This window comes from Chiloscyllium plagiosum, chromosome 7, assembly GCF_004010195.1.
Source record: "Chiloscyllium plagiosum isolate BGI_BamShark_2017 chromosome 7, ASM401019v2, whole genome shotgun sequence".
Classification (NCBI taxonomy): domain Eukaryota; kingdom Metazoa; phylum Chordata; class Chondrichthyes; order Orectolobiformes; family Hemiscylliidae; genus Chiloscyllium; species Chiloscyllium plagiosum.
Genome location: NC_057716.1, coordinates 57,748,290 through 57,764,125, shown reverse-complemented (window position 1 = coordinate 57,764,125; position 15,836 = coordinate 57,748,290). Strand labels below are relative to the sequence as shown.

Here is a 15,836-nt window from a genome sequence, read left to right as displayed (position 1 = left end):
ATTTTTCCCTCAGTGCTTCCCTGCCCTTCATTCCCGCCTCCCCACCTCCCTCACCTCCTGCCAGCCCACCATCCTGTGAATGTTCATGCACCTCCATACTTTTGTGGATCTTGCTTACCCGACCCAGCAAGAGCCCTCATCCCAAGCCTGTCTGTAAGTCCAGAGTACAATGGTGCTTGTCATTGACCATACTTGGAGTAATACTTCCAGGAGCACTTCAGGGAAAAGAGAGCTACAGCTAGTCCCTGGACATTCCAACAGTTGTTGGAGGTGGAACTTTACTCTACAAAGGGAATAAAAGGCTCAACTCAAACCAATGAATGCTCGAAATGCCTATTAAATAATTGAAGTGGAGGACGGCAATGTGCAGGAATACCTGCCTCCGACTTTTATGTTCTAGGGCAAGGCCACTAAACCCCTGAACCCCCATGCCCCTAACATGTAAAATTCACCCCAGATTTCTGGACACCACTTCAAACTGCTTTACGATGACATCATAGAAATGGCTCAAAACAAACGCTGAAAAGAAAAATCATTTAGCAATCCACATGTTGAAAATATAACCAGTGCAAGCTTCTTGAGACAACATAACTGCCTGCTTTACTCATGTTTTGTGCTGCTGTGTGGTGGCATAGAGGGTTGGAGTAGTTAGCCTTGTGGTATTATTGTTAAACTATTAATTCAACAATCTAGATAATATCCTAGGACCAAGGTTCAAATCTTGCCATGGCAGATGGTGGAATTTGAATTCAATTAAGAACAAAACCTTGGAATTAAGAGTCAATCGTTAGGGAAAACTCATCTGGTTCAATAATGTCCTTGAGTGAAGGAAAGTTGTTTTGCTTACCTGTTCTAGCCTACATGTAACTCCAGAACCACAGCAACATGGTTGACTCTTAACTGCCCTCTGGTTGATATGGCATGGGTAATGAATGCTGGCCCAGCCAGCAACATCTGTATGCTGTATTCCTGATGAAGGGCTTTTGCTGGAAACGTCAATTTTCCTGCTCCTCGGATGCTGCCTGAACTGCTGTGCTTTTCCAGCACCACTCTAATCTAGACTCTGGTTTCCAGCATCTGCAGTCATTGTTTTTACCTAACATCTATATGCTGTAAATGAATAAAAAAGAAAAATCAAAATGACACGAATCAAGGTTTAGATTACTTACAGTGTGGAAACAGGCCCTTTGGCCCAACAAATCCACACCGACCCTCCGAGGAGCAACTCACCCAGACCCATTCCTCTACATTTACCCCTTCACCTAACACTACAGGCAATTTAGCCAATTCACCTAACCTGCACATTTTTGGACTGTGGGAGGAAACCGGAACATCCAGAGGAAATCCAGACAGACACAGGGAGAATGTGCAAACTCCACACAGACAGTTGCCTGAGGTGGGAATTAAACCCAGGTCTCTGGCGCTGTGAGGCAGCAGTGCTAACCACTGTGCCACCGTGTTAGATATTTTAAAATATTTCTATGACATAGCATAGAGGTGATCCCTGTTCTATTCTGATTTTTGGAGAACTCTGGTCAGTCAGTCATTTTTGTGCTAAAGAGAACTTAATGATTTTTGAGGCCATACCTGCATTTAAACCAAGCATGTGGCCTGGTACAGCTGAGTGAATTGAGACCTTGATAGGTGTTTGAACTAGTGCAGAACAATCGGTATGTTATGGGATACTAGTTCTGCCAACATGGAATCTGTTGGATTTGTATCTCTCAGAAGCATCAGAAATGCATTGGGTAGGTTTGCTGTCACCAATCCTTTTTTTTTGGTATTAATTTAAGTTACTGATACCAAGTTAGGAAAGACGCTAACACAACATCTATAACAAAGAAAACGTGGGTTTCCTCCGGGTGCTCCCGTTTCCTCCCACAGTCCAAAGATGTGCAGGTTAGGTAGGTTGGCCATGCTAAATTGCCCATCATGTTCAGGGATGTGTAGGCTGGGGAATTGTAGAGTAATAGGGTAGGAGAATGAGTCTGGATGGGATAATCTTTGGAGGGTCGGTGTGAACTTGTTGGTCCAAATGGCCTGTTTTCACACTGTAGGGATTCTATTCTATTTCTATAAAAGAAGAAAGGCTCAGACTTTACAAACTGAATCGGTTCACCACACAGGCCATAATAGCTAGTTACATTGTATCTGAGTTGCGCAAGAGTCCTTTGTAAGCAATCAAGGAAAATGGAAGAGCGGATATTTATTGCTGCTGGCTACATAGGCTTGGTGCTTAACAGAAACTGAACTAGAACACAGATTAGCTCCTCCTAGTCTGGTCAAGTGAGCATAGGCCCAAAATTGGGCTTCTGGATTGACCCACAGCTGCAGAAATTGGGCCTGACAGAAAATTATCCAAACTAAATTAAACAGCAGCAGCTATTGGTTACAGACAATAATGAAGCCAAGATCAAAGAGGTCATAAATGTTCAGGGAACCAATTACAACCAGCTGATGGTTGTGTATTGGAGGAGTATCGATCAGACTTAGCAGCACCCTGACTTCCAGCCAGCGCTCCTTACACCTCCCTGGCAACAGCAAAGGTTATTGACGCAACCCCATTGGATGCTTTGAACCCTGTTCATGACTCCATTGGCCAAAGTCCACAGAATAATCCAGAAGGTCTGGAGCGAAGATTCACCCTGATCTCCGAGACTCATCCTCATGCAAGAGGATCAGCCCTATGTTGGAGAGGAAGGAGATTCCAATGGCTCAGCTCAAACACATGGACCATTGCATGCAATATTCTTTCTCAGACAATAGAGCTTGATAGAGTAAATATTGTAATTGTGGGAGTTTCAGAAGTGCTCACATGGTATTTATAATGAGGAATATTTTATTAATAAAGTTGAGTTGAATTACAAATCGAATTGTGTGTCTCTTTGTCTGCCTCAATGACAAGAGCACTTGGACAAAGTGTTTTTTATATGTAAACTGGACAAAGTGTCCATAGCATAGCCAACACTAGGGCCTTTTATTTGAAGTTAACATGATATATATACACACAATGGTAATGGGGAGGCCATGTATACGCTTCTGACCTGCAGTACTGCTCTGTTCTGCCTACAGAGTCATGGCATTGTACACCATATCTTGATAGTGGTGGTCAGGAATTTCGATTAGATTAGATTCCCTACAGTATGGAAACAAGCCCTTGGGCTCAACAAATCCGCACTGACCCTCAAAAGAGTACCCCACCCAGACATTCCCCTGTCCTATGTTTACCCCTGACTAATGCACCTAACACTACAGGCAATTTAGCATGGCCAATTCACCTGACCTGCATATCTTTGGATTGTGGTGGGAAACTGGAACACTTGGAGGAAACCCATGCAGACACAGGGAGAATGTGTAAAGTCCACACAGATATGGCCTAAGGTAGGAATCGAACCTGGGTGGCCAACACCAGGAACAGCTCTTTTATATATTAATGGGTGGAGCTTGCCTCACCATCTCATTAACATCATTGTGACTAACCAAGGGAGAGGGTACTGAAAGAAGAGAGGCTTGTTCATCCCTCCTGACTCAGGAGCATAACCATTTGCGGGAGTTTCCTATCTGGAATCAAACAAAATTTGTAAAGTCCCCATATGATTGATCATAACAAACTGAGGGCTTATTTCTTATTGTACCCACAGACAAAACAAATGAATGTTTGAGTAGAAAGTGCATTGTCTCTTTGAAACCATTTTTAAAAAACTGCAAAATGGCTTTCTGTAATCCGTACTAAAAATATACAGAAATGCCCTCACTTGATGCCAGTGTTTTTTTCTGGGAGAAATAGTGGAAGTTGCTCTTGAGGATTTAGAAGATAAAAAGATTTCACAAGGTATTTGGGAATAGAATTTTGCTTGAAGGCCAGGAGACCCAACATTTCAAAAAGGGTAGGCACTGGTTTTATAGGTGGAAATTGTGGATGACGAATTAGAACTCCGAGGCAGAGAGAAGGAAAGGAAAGGGACAGAGAGAGGAAAGGACATGGAGAAAACAGACAGAACTTCAGGACACAAAAGGAAAGGGAGTTTAAGGTAAAAGAATCTGTGCTGAAGGGTTGGAATCCTACTGTGTCCCCTGAGGACACTACTGGCTCAGACTTGAAAGCTAAGGCAATGCAGATCCCTCATTTAATCCCTATGTTTAATGGAGCAGATCCAAAATGTTTCTTTATAATTGTCAAAAGGTTGGTATGGCAGCTAAAGTGGTCAGTCCAGTATTAATCCAAGTTACTGACGCATTTGGAGTAAGGCGTTTTTTGGGGCTAGTCGTGGGAGTCGTCCCCAGTATGCCTGTGCATGAGATAGACCTATTCCTTGGAAATTACCTGGTGGGCTTGAAGGTAATATTCACTGGTCTCCAAAACTCCTGCCGAGATCAGGGAGACTGAGCAGCGTGCGTACAAAGTGCATGGCACATTCCCTCACCATGGGGTCTCTGGCCAGAAGGCTTCACCAATCGAGGTTGGGAGGCTAACCACAGCACTGCAAATTGAAAACCCTCTGGTCCTGGTCACCTGAAGCCTTTTTTGGGAATCTAGAAAATCAGAAGGTGATAAATAGATAATCTTTGGTAGCAGCCCAGTGAACTGATTCGCTGTTAAAACCACTAACTCAGACTACCAATACTAAAGCTGAAAAAGAAGCAGGTGCTGAATGCTGCCATACTTAAACATATGGTGCTTAGGATGAAATGGAGACCCTCTCAGAATGCAAAATAAAAGGGAACATAGAGTCTCTGGGTCTCCACCTGCCAAAATATTGAGCCTGTGTTGAAAGTGTCCACTGTGATTTGCAATCCTTCCATCACTTTTCATTCTGTAGATGCAAAGTGCAACTGGAAAATGGCTAGAAAAACACCCTGGGTGGGCAAGGTCATGTCAATTTGATGGGAAAAGGTGAGGAATCCATGTTTGCTAGATGCCAGGTCATTGAATGGGCAAATACACCAAACAAGCATTTGCAAACAACAGCTACATTTAATTTCCAATTGTTTCTTCACCCATTTGCAATCCATGTGGAGTAACCGTTCTCAGGGTTCAAATACTGTTCAAAGACCATTTGCACATGCCATTGGTGCTTGCAAATCAATGATGCAGATGTTAGAGGCAATTATTTAAAAAGAGGCAAATGCTAGCCTATTGGCATTCCAACAATTGTGAAACATCTAATGACATTGTGAGGAGGAAACATTGTCTCATCAACTATTGTGTAAGTAATGTAGTTGAATTGTGTAGAATCCGTGAAAAGTTGAAGAATTGGTGTGGCTCTGGGATGGGAAGGAGGTTGGAGTGTAGTAGGCACTCCCTTTTTTGGTGCAGCAGGTTGGTTACTCAGCTGCACGTGATGCAACTGGGCCTGTAGTGAAGAGGAGATAGCTAGGCTCCTGAAGATGGGATTCCACTGTTCAATGAGTTCTGTGGAGGCGAGGTAGTGGAGATGTATAATCCAGTATAGTCCATACCAAGCATACTGCATCACCCTGGCATACTGTGCTCTGCACAAACTAAGCAGACAATGAGACAATATGATATTTGTTAAGGAACTATGGAAGAGGGAAACATTTTCAAGGGAGGAGGATGAGGACATTGGGAGGAGAAAACTCTCATTGTGCATGACAGAGAATCAGGCGCTATAAACCATACAGGACCTGATTGACTCCCATTTCCAGTGAATATGAGCTGGGTATGGCAGACAATCATGGAATGTTAAGTAGTCTTTGGTCATAATGCCAGCAATTGTTTTGCATTATGTAGGCGGACTACTATCACCTATTCATTTTGTTTGTATTTGCTTTTGCTGGCTGCAAACAAAATCTCATGTTTGGAATTGCTTGCTTGTATGTGATTAGCAAATTAAAAGAAGGAAAAAAAACTTTGGGGACCAAATTCCAGACGGAGCAATTAAAATTAGGATGCTAGAATTCAATGAGTGCAGATATCCCGAATAGTAATAGAGCTAGAGGAGCTAACAAAGATAGTGAGAGTGCAAGGCCTTGAAGGGATTTGAAAATGAAGGTGACAGTTTTAAAATTGAAGCTGTCTAGTCATAATTGAATAGTTAAAGAAACTAAGTGACCTCAACTAAGTAAACAATAAAAAAAGCTACTAAGGTATTTTTTTTTAGAAAATTTGGTCATCAGAGTAGAAACTATGGATAGCGTAAGCTGAAAACAGTGAGATTTGTGCAAGAAGAAGAATGGCAAACTCTACTGAAACTTCAAACCTTGATGGAGAACATTTATGAAACAAATAATCATTTCAAATTCACTCTTTTCCTTTTCTATTTTGAAGCTATCTGATTCACCTTTAATTAGTTTGAAGCCTTTTGATTGGCTTGCCGAAATTTTTTTTATCATCAGTATTTTACCCTTCACTAGCTATTTAATTAAAAATTTATAACATTATCAAAGTTCTGCATTTCATAGTGATCTTATTGTGTAATAATGCATGTCATTTTTGAAATTTACCTGTAGTTTCTGTTTTGTATGGTGCTATTGTGCTTTTTTGTAACTCTCTAAAGGATTTCTATAGCAACTTAAACATGTCTTTTTTGTACATTTTCAGTATTTTTTGCCTTACGTGCTTGAAGCATTTTCCAGAATGATTATTGTTCATGTAACAAATGTGGTTTTTAAAAACAATCAAATATATCAAGCATGCTGAAGATTTTCCTCCTCAGAATCTAAAAACAGTATTTTTGTGCAGCCTTTCATGAATGTCAAAACTGAACCAAGTTTCTATTCTTAGTCTGTAATACTTTATTGACAGGCTTACCACTTCTTATCCAAAGGACTGTTGCCAGAACAATTGTTCTTCATGAAATTGTGGACAAAGGACAGTTTGTTGAAGTCTGGCATGGAAAGTGGCATGGAGATGATGTAGCAGTAAAAATTTTCTCCTCATGTAAAGAGTGGTCCTGGTTCAGAGAAGTAGAAATCTATCAAACTGGGATGCTACATCATGAAAATATCCTGGGTTTCATTGCTGCTGACACTAAAGGTAACACTGTAAAAGGAAATGCCTACTCGAGTAAATAATACATGAATTAGATTTGTTTAAGAATTTCTTATACCAATTGTATGCAATCAAGGATAAAGATTACATAAAGCCTGTTACAAGACTAATTGGCCTAAATTTTCTGATGGGAGAAAGTGAGGACTGCAGATGCTGGAGACAGAGTCGAAGAGTGTGGTGCTGGAAGAGCACAGCCAGTCAGGCAGCATCCGAGGAGCAGGAGTCTCCTGACCGGCCAGATTTTCTGATGGCCAGATGATTATTATTTCAACACAAATGGGAGAGTACACATGGGATCCCTGCAGAAATCCCATCATAGTAGATTCTGAAGTAATTGCCTGGTAAATCAAAGATTCCACAGGGCAGTCCTTCTATACAAGTCGTTCAGTTATAATGCATGTTTCATCAAAGTGAATTTGCTGTAATGTGGTTGACAAATTGGGACACTGTTTGTACGGCGCGAAGTTTTAAAACGTGTGTTGGCTGTAACATGATTACAGTGCCAACACTTTAAGCACTGTTTCTAAAGTGTGATTTTTCCATAACATGGGTTTGCACAAGATTGCAACCGTTTGCGTCATAGAAGAACTCTCTGCACTTGAAATTATGAATGCTTCCATTCAAATTGGAGAATTTGGAACTTCTGATGGAATTAAGAGTTAGGAAATGCTAGATTATTAAACACCAGCCTAACTCCTGTGTAACTGTTCAACTAAGTCCATATATTACCTACCCCCATCCTCCCTCCATGTAGCAGACCCACCTTTATCCTTGCTCTGCACCTGATCCCTAAGCAATTGAACCATCCTTCTTCCAGTCTGGATCTGACCCTCCCCTTTACTTCTCAGGAGCTGATGTCAGGTTCTCAACCTATTCTCCACTTCTCCAGCCTTTCTTCTTTCTCCATGCCAGATCCAATCTACATCTGCCTCAGCCTTGCTCATCCCCAGAACCAGTTCTACCTCAGTCTGTGATTTAACTTCCAGAATATGGTAGCTCACTGCTGTGAAAAGGGGATATGGTATTCCTTCCTGTGCCATTTCTACACTGTGAAAGTACTGTCAGAATGGAAGTACAGCAACCCTCCAATCACATGGCATCAATATCAATTTCACCAGTTTCCTCATCTTTCCTCCCCCAATCTTATCCCAGATCCAACACTCCAACTTAGCACTGCCCTCCTGAACATGTCCATCTTCCTTCCCACCTATTTACTCCACTCTCCACTCCGACCTATCACCATCAACCGCCCCCCCCCCCACCTTCATCTAACTATCACCTTCCAAGCTATCTTCCCCCAGCCCCACTCCCCTCCTATTTAACTCTCAACCCTTTTGGGCCCCCCACATTCCTGATGAAGGGCTTATGCCCAAAACATTGATTCTCCTGCTCCTCGGATGATGCCTGACCTGCTGTGCTTTTCCAGCGCCACAAGTTTTGTCTCTGATCTCCAGCATCTGCAGTCCTCACTTTCTCTTAGTTCTCAAGGAGGCTTGAGCAGATCTCATGTCAGAAACGTGGATATCCCTTGTTTCATAAAAGGGAAATGATGGAGTGGCAAGACATTGCCACGTCTTGGAAAATTCAGTCCATCATGCTTCTGTGCTTGATGCTTCATGGTACAACAGCTCTGACAAATACTAGCAATAATATTCCCTGTAGAATCAATTCCTGTTTATTTACCTTGAGTAATCCTTTTTGTGTTTTTTACCAAACAAGCCTCCTTGCTTCTTGGTCAAAGACCTTGAAACCCCTTAAAAACATTTCCAAATGAGTGGGTCTTATTAGTTTAAGTGTCTTATCACCTATCTTTGACCATGTGTGCTATTACTTTGATTACTTCGCTGTAAACATTCTTCAGTGTTTTAATATGAAGCTAGGATCATAAAAACAAATGAACAGTGGTATTATGGAGCTTGTGACTCTTGTTGAAATCCACAATTGATCTTTGTCCAACATTTGTCTTGTAACAGATACTTTATTGTAATGAGTAGTTTTTGTGTAGGTTTGTATGTGTTCTGCAAGAAGTGGCTCACCTGCATTTTCCTTCGTGTGTTAGTAGTGATTTCTTGTGATGCTACATATGCATTTATGCAGACTTTGAAATTCACAGTAAAATGGTAAGGCGGGCCAAGTTTTTAATCAACTACGTGACAGTTAAGGTTTGGAGTTGATTAGAAACACAAGCTGAAGGAAATCAAACTTGTGTAAGATCTGTTCCTTTGCATCATTACATTGATTCTCTACAGTAATCAAAAAACAGTGTAGGAACAAAGGCGATTTGAATACTATAACCAAACTGGTTCACTATTAAAATTGATTACAATTTTAGGAACTAAAACAATTAATATTATTTCTTCTCCTTTTACTATTTTCAAGAACCTATGTTGTATCTCAACAGACATTGTTATTGATATACCATGCTTGAAATTAGGGTTATTCTCTGCAGGTTAACTGTTATGCAATTGTGGGTGTATTTTGATGACCCTGAAAATAATAGCTAAATAAGAATTTGACTGAACATTTGAAAAAATGCCTCTGTGACTTAAATTTTGAATAGTTATGAATGTAACTGATAAGAACATTTAAGAAAAAATGTACATTACAGATTCTAAACTGGTGAGTTCTTAAGTTAAATTTTATGTCTTAATAATTATAATATTGATTAAACATTCCTTTTTTTGTCAGATACTGGCACGTGGACTCAGCTTTGGCTTGTGTTAGAGTACCATGAGAATGGTTCACTCTTTGACTACCTAAACAGATTCATTGTGACTATTGATGGTATGATGAAGTTTGCCATCTCTATTGTGAGTGGACTAGCACATCTCCATATGGAGATGATTGGCACACAAGGTAAAAACTAGTTTTGTTTCCAAATTAATCAAATGCTTGAAAGAATGATTATAGTTTATCATACCTCTAAAACCATTACTAAACTTTACTAAATAACATTTTCAGTATCATTATTTTGGTTAAATCGATTGAATTAGGATTATGCCAAAATCTGAATAGGAATATTAGATGAGATTACTTACAGTGTGGAAACAGGCCCTTCGGCCCAACAAGTCCACACTGACCAGCCGAAGCGTAACCCACCCATTCCCTTACATTTACCCCTTTACCTAACTCTACGGGCAATTTAGCATGGCCAATTCACCTGACCTGGTAGAATACTTCTACCAGTACTTGCATTTCTTTTCTGAAATTGTTGGATGAGTTGAAACGTACAAGCTGAGAAAGAGAGAAATGCATTGTGTTCTTTTTTCTGAAATTAAATGCTTGACATGGAGCAAAACAATGATGGATCCAAACTTCAAACTAACTTAACGGGTTATTTTATTGTGTGTTGTATGCCCACATCAATGAGTTTGGGTTGAAACCAGACTGGTTGAAGAGAAGGTGAGATCAAGAACTTCAGGCTTGGGCTTCTTCTTAACATTGTTTGTTACATTACATACCAAGACAAAATATTCAATACATGATATTCAGAGAAATACCAAATCTTTGTTGAATTATAGAAAGACTATTCCATAAACTCTGCCACTTTATGCTGGTTGATCTTCATCACATGCTTCTCTGTATGTTTTCTAACATTGGCGTGTCCGATCTGGGAGTTTCTCTCTTTAGGTAATTATTAATAGTGAGGAGCAGCTTTGTGACATCATTGCAAGATTGCTTCAGATTCCTAAAGCCTGTACACAATACTGATGACTAGAGGTTTTAAAGATTTGTCAACAGGTGTCCAGATATAATGGTCTCTGTATGTCATAAATTCTGTAATTGCCATGATAAGCACAAAATTTAGGAATTATTATTATTTTGTGCACTGTACAGATTTTCATGGGTTTTGATTAACAGCTTGCTTCTCCCTTCCTACGGGTGTGGAAACAACAGTGCTGTCTTCCTACAGTTCCATCCCTGAATCATCCTACATATTGTATGTGTGAAATTAACAATAAAATTGCATTAAAAAATTATTAGTCAATAAAATCAAGATTTGGAGCAAATGTAGGCAATTCGGCAATGATGGCTGATCTGATTATCCTCAACTTTCCTGCCTTTTCTCCATAATCCTTGTTTCCTTTACTAATTAAAAATCATGTACTTCATGATCCAACCTTGACAGCCTTCTTCAGTAATGAATTCCACAAATTCACTACTCAGAAGAAATTCCTCCTAATCTCTGTCTTAAATGTGCAATCACTTATTCTGTGATCATACTGTCTGGTCTTAGACTGTTCCACATGGGAAAGCAACCTTTCGCATCTATGTTGTCAAGTCACCTATGCATTTTGTACATTTTACTAAGGTTGCCTTTCATTCTTCTAAACTTCAGTGAGCACAGACCCAACCTACTTAACTTCACCTCAGAGGAGGGTCCCTCTACATCCAAAATCAGGCTAATTAACATTCTCTGGCCTGCCTCCAATGCCAAGATATGTTTTTATTAGATAAGGGAACCTTGTTCACAGATCATTATAACTATGAAATATTAACACTAGGTAACAAAAACACAGCTTCAATGAACATTATGAGTATACCCTCACATTCTCGGAAATGTTTCACCAACTGGTCTGGAGGTACACAGGTAAAAGGATCTTTCATGCCTCTTTTTTTGTGTCACTCTTTTTAATGTCTTGGCAAACTATCCAAGAATCCTGGCATGATATTACCCTTCAAGTTTTCTCTTTACTGTCTATTGAGATTCCCTAAAGTCTTATTTGAAACCATTTTCTTGGTGTGGATCTGAATGGATTATTGACAAGACTTTATGGTTCTATAAAGATTTCATTGTAACTGCTATACAAATGTTGAATTATTTATCTAAATTAGAATAAAAGCTCACCTTAATGTTATCTATGGGCCAGCCATCAGTTTCAGGGTCCTCATAAACAACTTCTGTCTTTGATTATGAGAAAGTGAGGACTGCAGGTGCTGGAGATCAGAGTCAAGAGTATGGTGTTGGAAAAAGCACAACAGGTCAGGCAGCATCCGAGGAGGAGGAGAATCGACTTTTTGGGGATAAGCCCTTCATCAGGAATGAGGCTTGTGGACCGGGGGGGCTGAGAGATAAATGGGAGGGGTTGGGGCTTGGGGGAAGGTAGCTGAGAATGCGATAGGTAAATTAAGGTGAGGGCGAAGGTGAGAGGTCAGAGAGGAGGGTGGAGCGGACAGATGGGAAAGGTGATGGACAGGTCAAGAGGGCGGTGCTGAGTTGGATAATGTGGAGGGAGGGGAAATGAGGAAATTGGTGAAATCCACATTGATCCCATGTGGTTGCAGTATCCCAAGACGGAACATGAGGTTTTCTTCCTCTAGGCGTCAGGTGGTAAGGGTTTGGCGATGGTGGAGGCCCAGGGCCTGCATCTCCTTGGTGGAGTGTGAAGGGGAGATGAACTCTTCAGCTACGGGACAGTGGGGTTGGTTGGTGCAGGTGTCCCAGAGATGTTCTCTGAATCGATCCGCAAGTAGGCATCCTGTGTCTCCAATGTAGAGGAGACTACATTGGGTGCAACCGATGTAGTAGATGACATTGTTGGAGGTACAAGTAAATTTCTGTCAGATGTGGAAAGATCCTTTGGGGCCTTGGATGGAGGTGTGGGGAGTGGTGTGGGTGCAGGCTTTGCACTTACTGTGGTGGCAAGGAAAGTTGCTGGGAGTGAGGTGTTGGCTGATGGGGGACGTGGATCTGACAAGGGAGTCATGGAGGGAATGGTCTCTCCAGAACTCTGATAGGGATAGGGAGGGAAAATAATATCTGGTGGTGAGGTCTGTTTGTAGGTGGTGGAAGTGGCAGAGGATGATGCGATATAAGCAGAGGTTTCTGGGGTGGAAGATGACGACCAGGGGGTTCTGCCCTTGTTGCTTTGGGAGGGGTGGGGTTTAAGGGCTGAGGTGCAGGAAGTGGAGGAGATGCACTGAAGGCATTGTCAACCAAGTGGGAAAGGAAATTGCGATCTTGGAAGGAGACCATCTGGGATTTTCTAAGGTGGAATTGGTCATCCTGGGAACAGATGCGGCAGTGGTGGAGGAATTGGGGATAAGGGATGGTGTTTTTACAGGAGGTAGGGTGGGAGGAGGTGTAGTCCAGGTAGCTGTGGGAGTCAGTGGGCTTGTAGATATCCGTAGTTAGTTGGTTGCCGGAGATGGAGAGGTCCCGGAAGGAAAGGGAGGCGTCTGAAATGGTCCAGGTGAATTTGAGGTCGGGGTGAAAGGTGTTAGTGAACTTGATTATCTGTTCAAGCTCATCATGGGAGCACGAGTTGTCCTCAATACAGTCATCAATGTAACAGAGGAACAGGTGGGGTGTAGTGCCAGTGTAACCCACCTACGTTCAGTACACCACCCACACCCTTCATCTCCTCTAAAATTTTTGTTTCCCCCGCTCCAATGCCTCAACTTCACCATGGACATCTAGTCCTTGTATACATTTATCCACCACAACGAAGGCCTCTAAGCCTGTTTCTTCCTCTCACGCCATCCCAACCAGTACCCTTCCACCGACATCCACCTGGCTGAACTGGTCCTCACCCTCAACAACTTCTCCTTCTAAACCTCCCACATCCTCCAAACCAAAGGGGCAGCCATGGGCACCTGCATGGACCCAGCCATGTCTGCCTCTTTATCCGGTATTTGGAACAGTCCATCTTCCACAGTTACACCGGCATCACACCCCATCTGTTCCTCCACTACATTGATGACTGTATTGATGCTAGCTCGTGCTCCCACGAAGAAGTTGAACAGTTCATCAAGTTCGCTAACACCTTTCTTCCCGACCTCAACTTAACCTGGACCATCTCGGACACCTCCCTCCCCTTCCTGGACTTCTCCATCTCCATCTCTGGTGACCGACTAACTACAGACATCTACTACAAGCCACCGACTCCCACACCTTCCTAGACTACACCTCCTCCCACACTATCTCCTGTAAAGACACCATCCCTTATTTCCAATTCCTCTGCCTCCTCGGCATCTGTACCCAGGATAGCCAGTTTCACATTAGGAAATCCCAGATGGCTTCCTTCTTCCAAGATCGCAATTTCCCTTCCTACGTGGTCGACGATGCCCTCCAGCGCATGCCCATCTATCACTTAATATTCATTACCTCTACAACGGGGCATTGTAGCAGTAGTGTCAACTATCTATAAAATGCACTGCAGCAATTCACAAAGGTCATTTTGGGAGCCTTTTTTAAATCTGTGATCTCAGTCATTTGCAGTTTCCCTTCATTTCATTAACTATCGACTCTTGGAACTATATTGTCATTCATTCACTGTCACTGGGTCAAAATCCTGGAACTTCCTACCTGACAGCATTTTTGATGTACTGACACTACTTGAATGCATTGGTTCAAGGAAATAGCTGACCATCACTTTCTCAAGAGCAACTGGAGATGAACAACGAATGGTGCTCTTTCCTGTTATGCTCCCGTCCCACAAAATAGTAACAAAAGTTTACTGCCTAAACCATGAACTCTTCTGTTTTCATCTTTTCATCTGCCGTCTAATGGAATGCCTTTTGGAAATGCACTGAATCATGTTTATCCATGCTAGTTGTTATATCCTCAAAGAATTCTAATGGATATGGTTTTGATCTGGAATATACTGTCTGTGAGGATAGTGAATGCAAATTCAGACATGGCTTTCAAATGGATATTGAATGAATACCTGAAGGAATAATGTTTGCGAAGCTATGGAGAAAAGGATGTGCAGGACTAGCTGATTTACTTTTGCAGAGAGCTAGCACAGATTTGACAACTGAATAACTTCCTTCTGTACTCATTTATTATAATTTAACATTTTTTACACTGATTCATTTATTTTAACTTTTTAATACGAAATAACCTTTTATTTTTCTTTTTTCTACTCCTTGATTTAACTGCCACTTTGGAACTCATAGCATGTTCCAAAATGACAGTGGGTTTTCCTTGACTAAAAATGCAGTAGTTCTGCTATAATAAGCATTTTGTCAATGCGAATTGACAATAATGTGATTGATGAATAGGGGATGCTGTTTCTAAAGTGTGACCATTTAAAATGTGTGTTGGCTATGACACAATTGCATCGCCAACACTTTAAATGCTATTTTTATTGCACAATTTTTATACAGCATGGGGTCGCACAAGAGCACAACTGTCACGTTTTAGAAGAACTATCTATGAAATTTAAACGTTATATTTTCAATCCTAACTATTAATCTGAGAGAAAGGACGGGTTAGTATTTAGTTGGTCATCAGGATGACGTCATATTTAAGACCAAGTTCGCAAAATATCCTTCATTAGGACTCATTCTGAAACTAGTCCATGGTGATGGAATCAAAGTGTCCTGGTAACAAGAATTCAATGGGAAAATGTATAGTCTGATCAATAACATACTAAAGAACACAACAATAAATAATTTTAAAATTAAATTCTCATTTCCTTCAAGGAAGATAAAAAAGATGTGAGAAGTGTAAACATTTCACACTTCTATCTCGCATTGCTCTAAGGAGGTTGGGGTACAGTCATGGAGGTCATAGAGTCATAGAGATGTATAGCATGGAAACAGATCCTTCAGTCCAACCCGTCCATGCTGACCAGATATCCCAACCCAATCTAGTCCCACCTACCAGCACCCGGCCCCTATCCCTCCAAACCCTTCCTATTCATATACCCATCCAAATGCCTCTTAAATATTGCAATTGTACCAGCTCCGCCACTTCCTCTGGCAGCTCATTCCATACACGTACCACACTCTCCATGAAAAAGTTGCCCCTTAGGTCTCTATTATATCTTTCCCCTCTCACCCTAAACCTATGCCCTCTAGTTCTGGACTCCCCGAC

General features: G+C 41.4%; 1 protein-coding gene across 1 annotated transcript in view; it reads left to right on the top strand.

The window, feature by feature from the left end:
* Positions 1 to 15,836, top strand: part of LOC122551926 (activin receptor type-1B-like) — a 59,730-nt gene that overhangs the window by 23,511 nt on the left and 20,383 nt on the right. The window contains exons 3-4 of the mRNA XM_043694495.1: positions 6,767 to 6,997; positions 9,701 to 9,868. Of these exons, the coding sequence (XP_043550430.1) occupies positions 6,767 to 6,997; positions 9,701 to 9,868 (399 nt within the window). The remainder of the gene's footprint in view (positions 1 to 6,766; positions 6,998 to 9,700; positions 9,869 to 15,836) is intronic.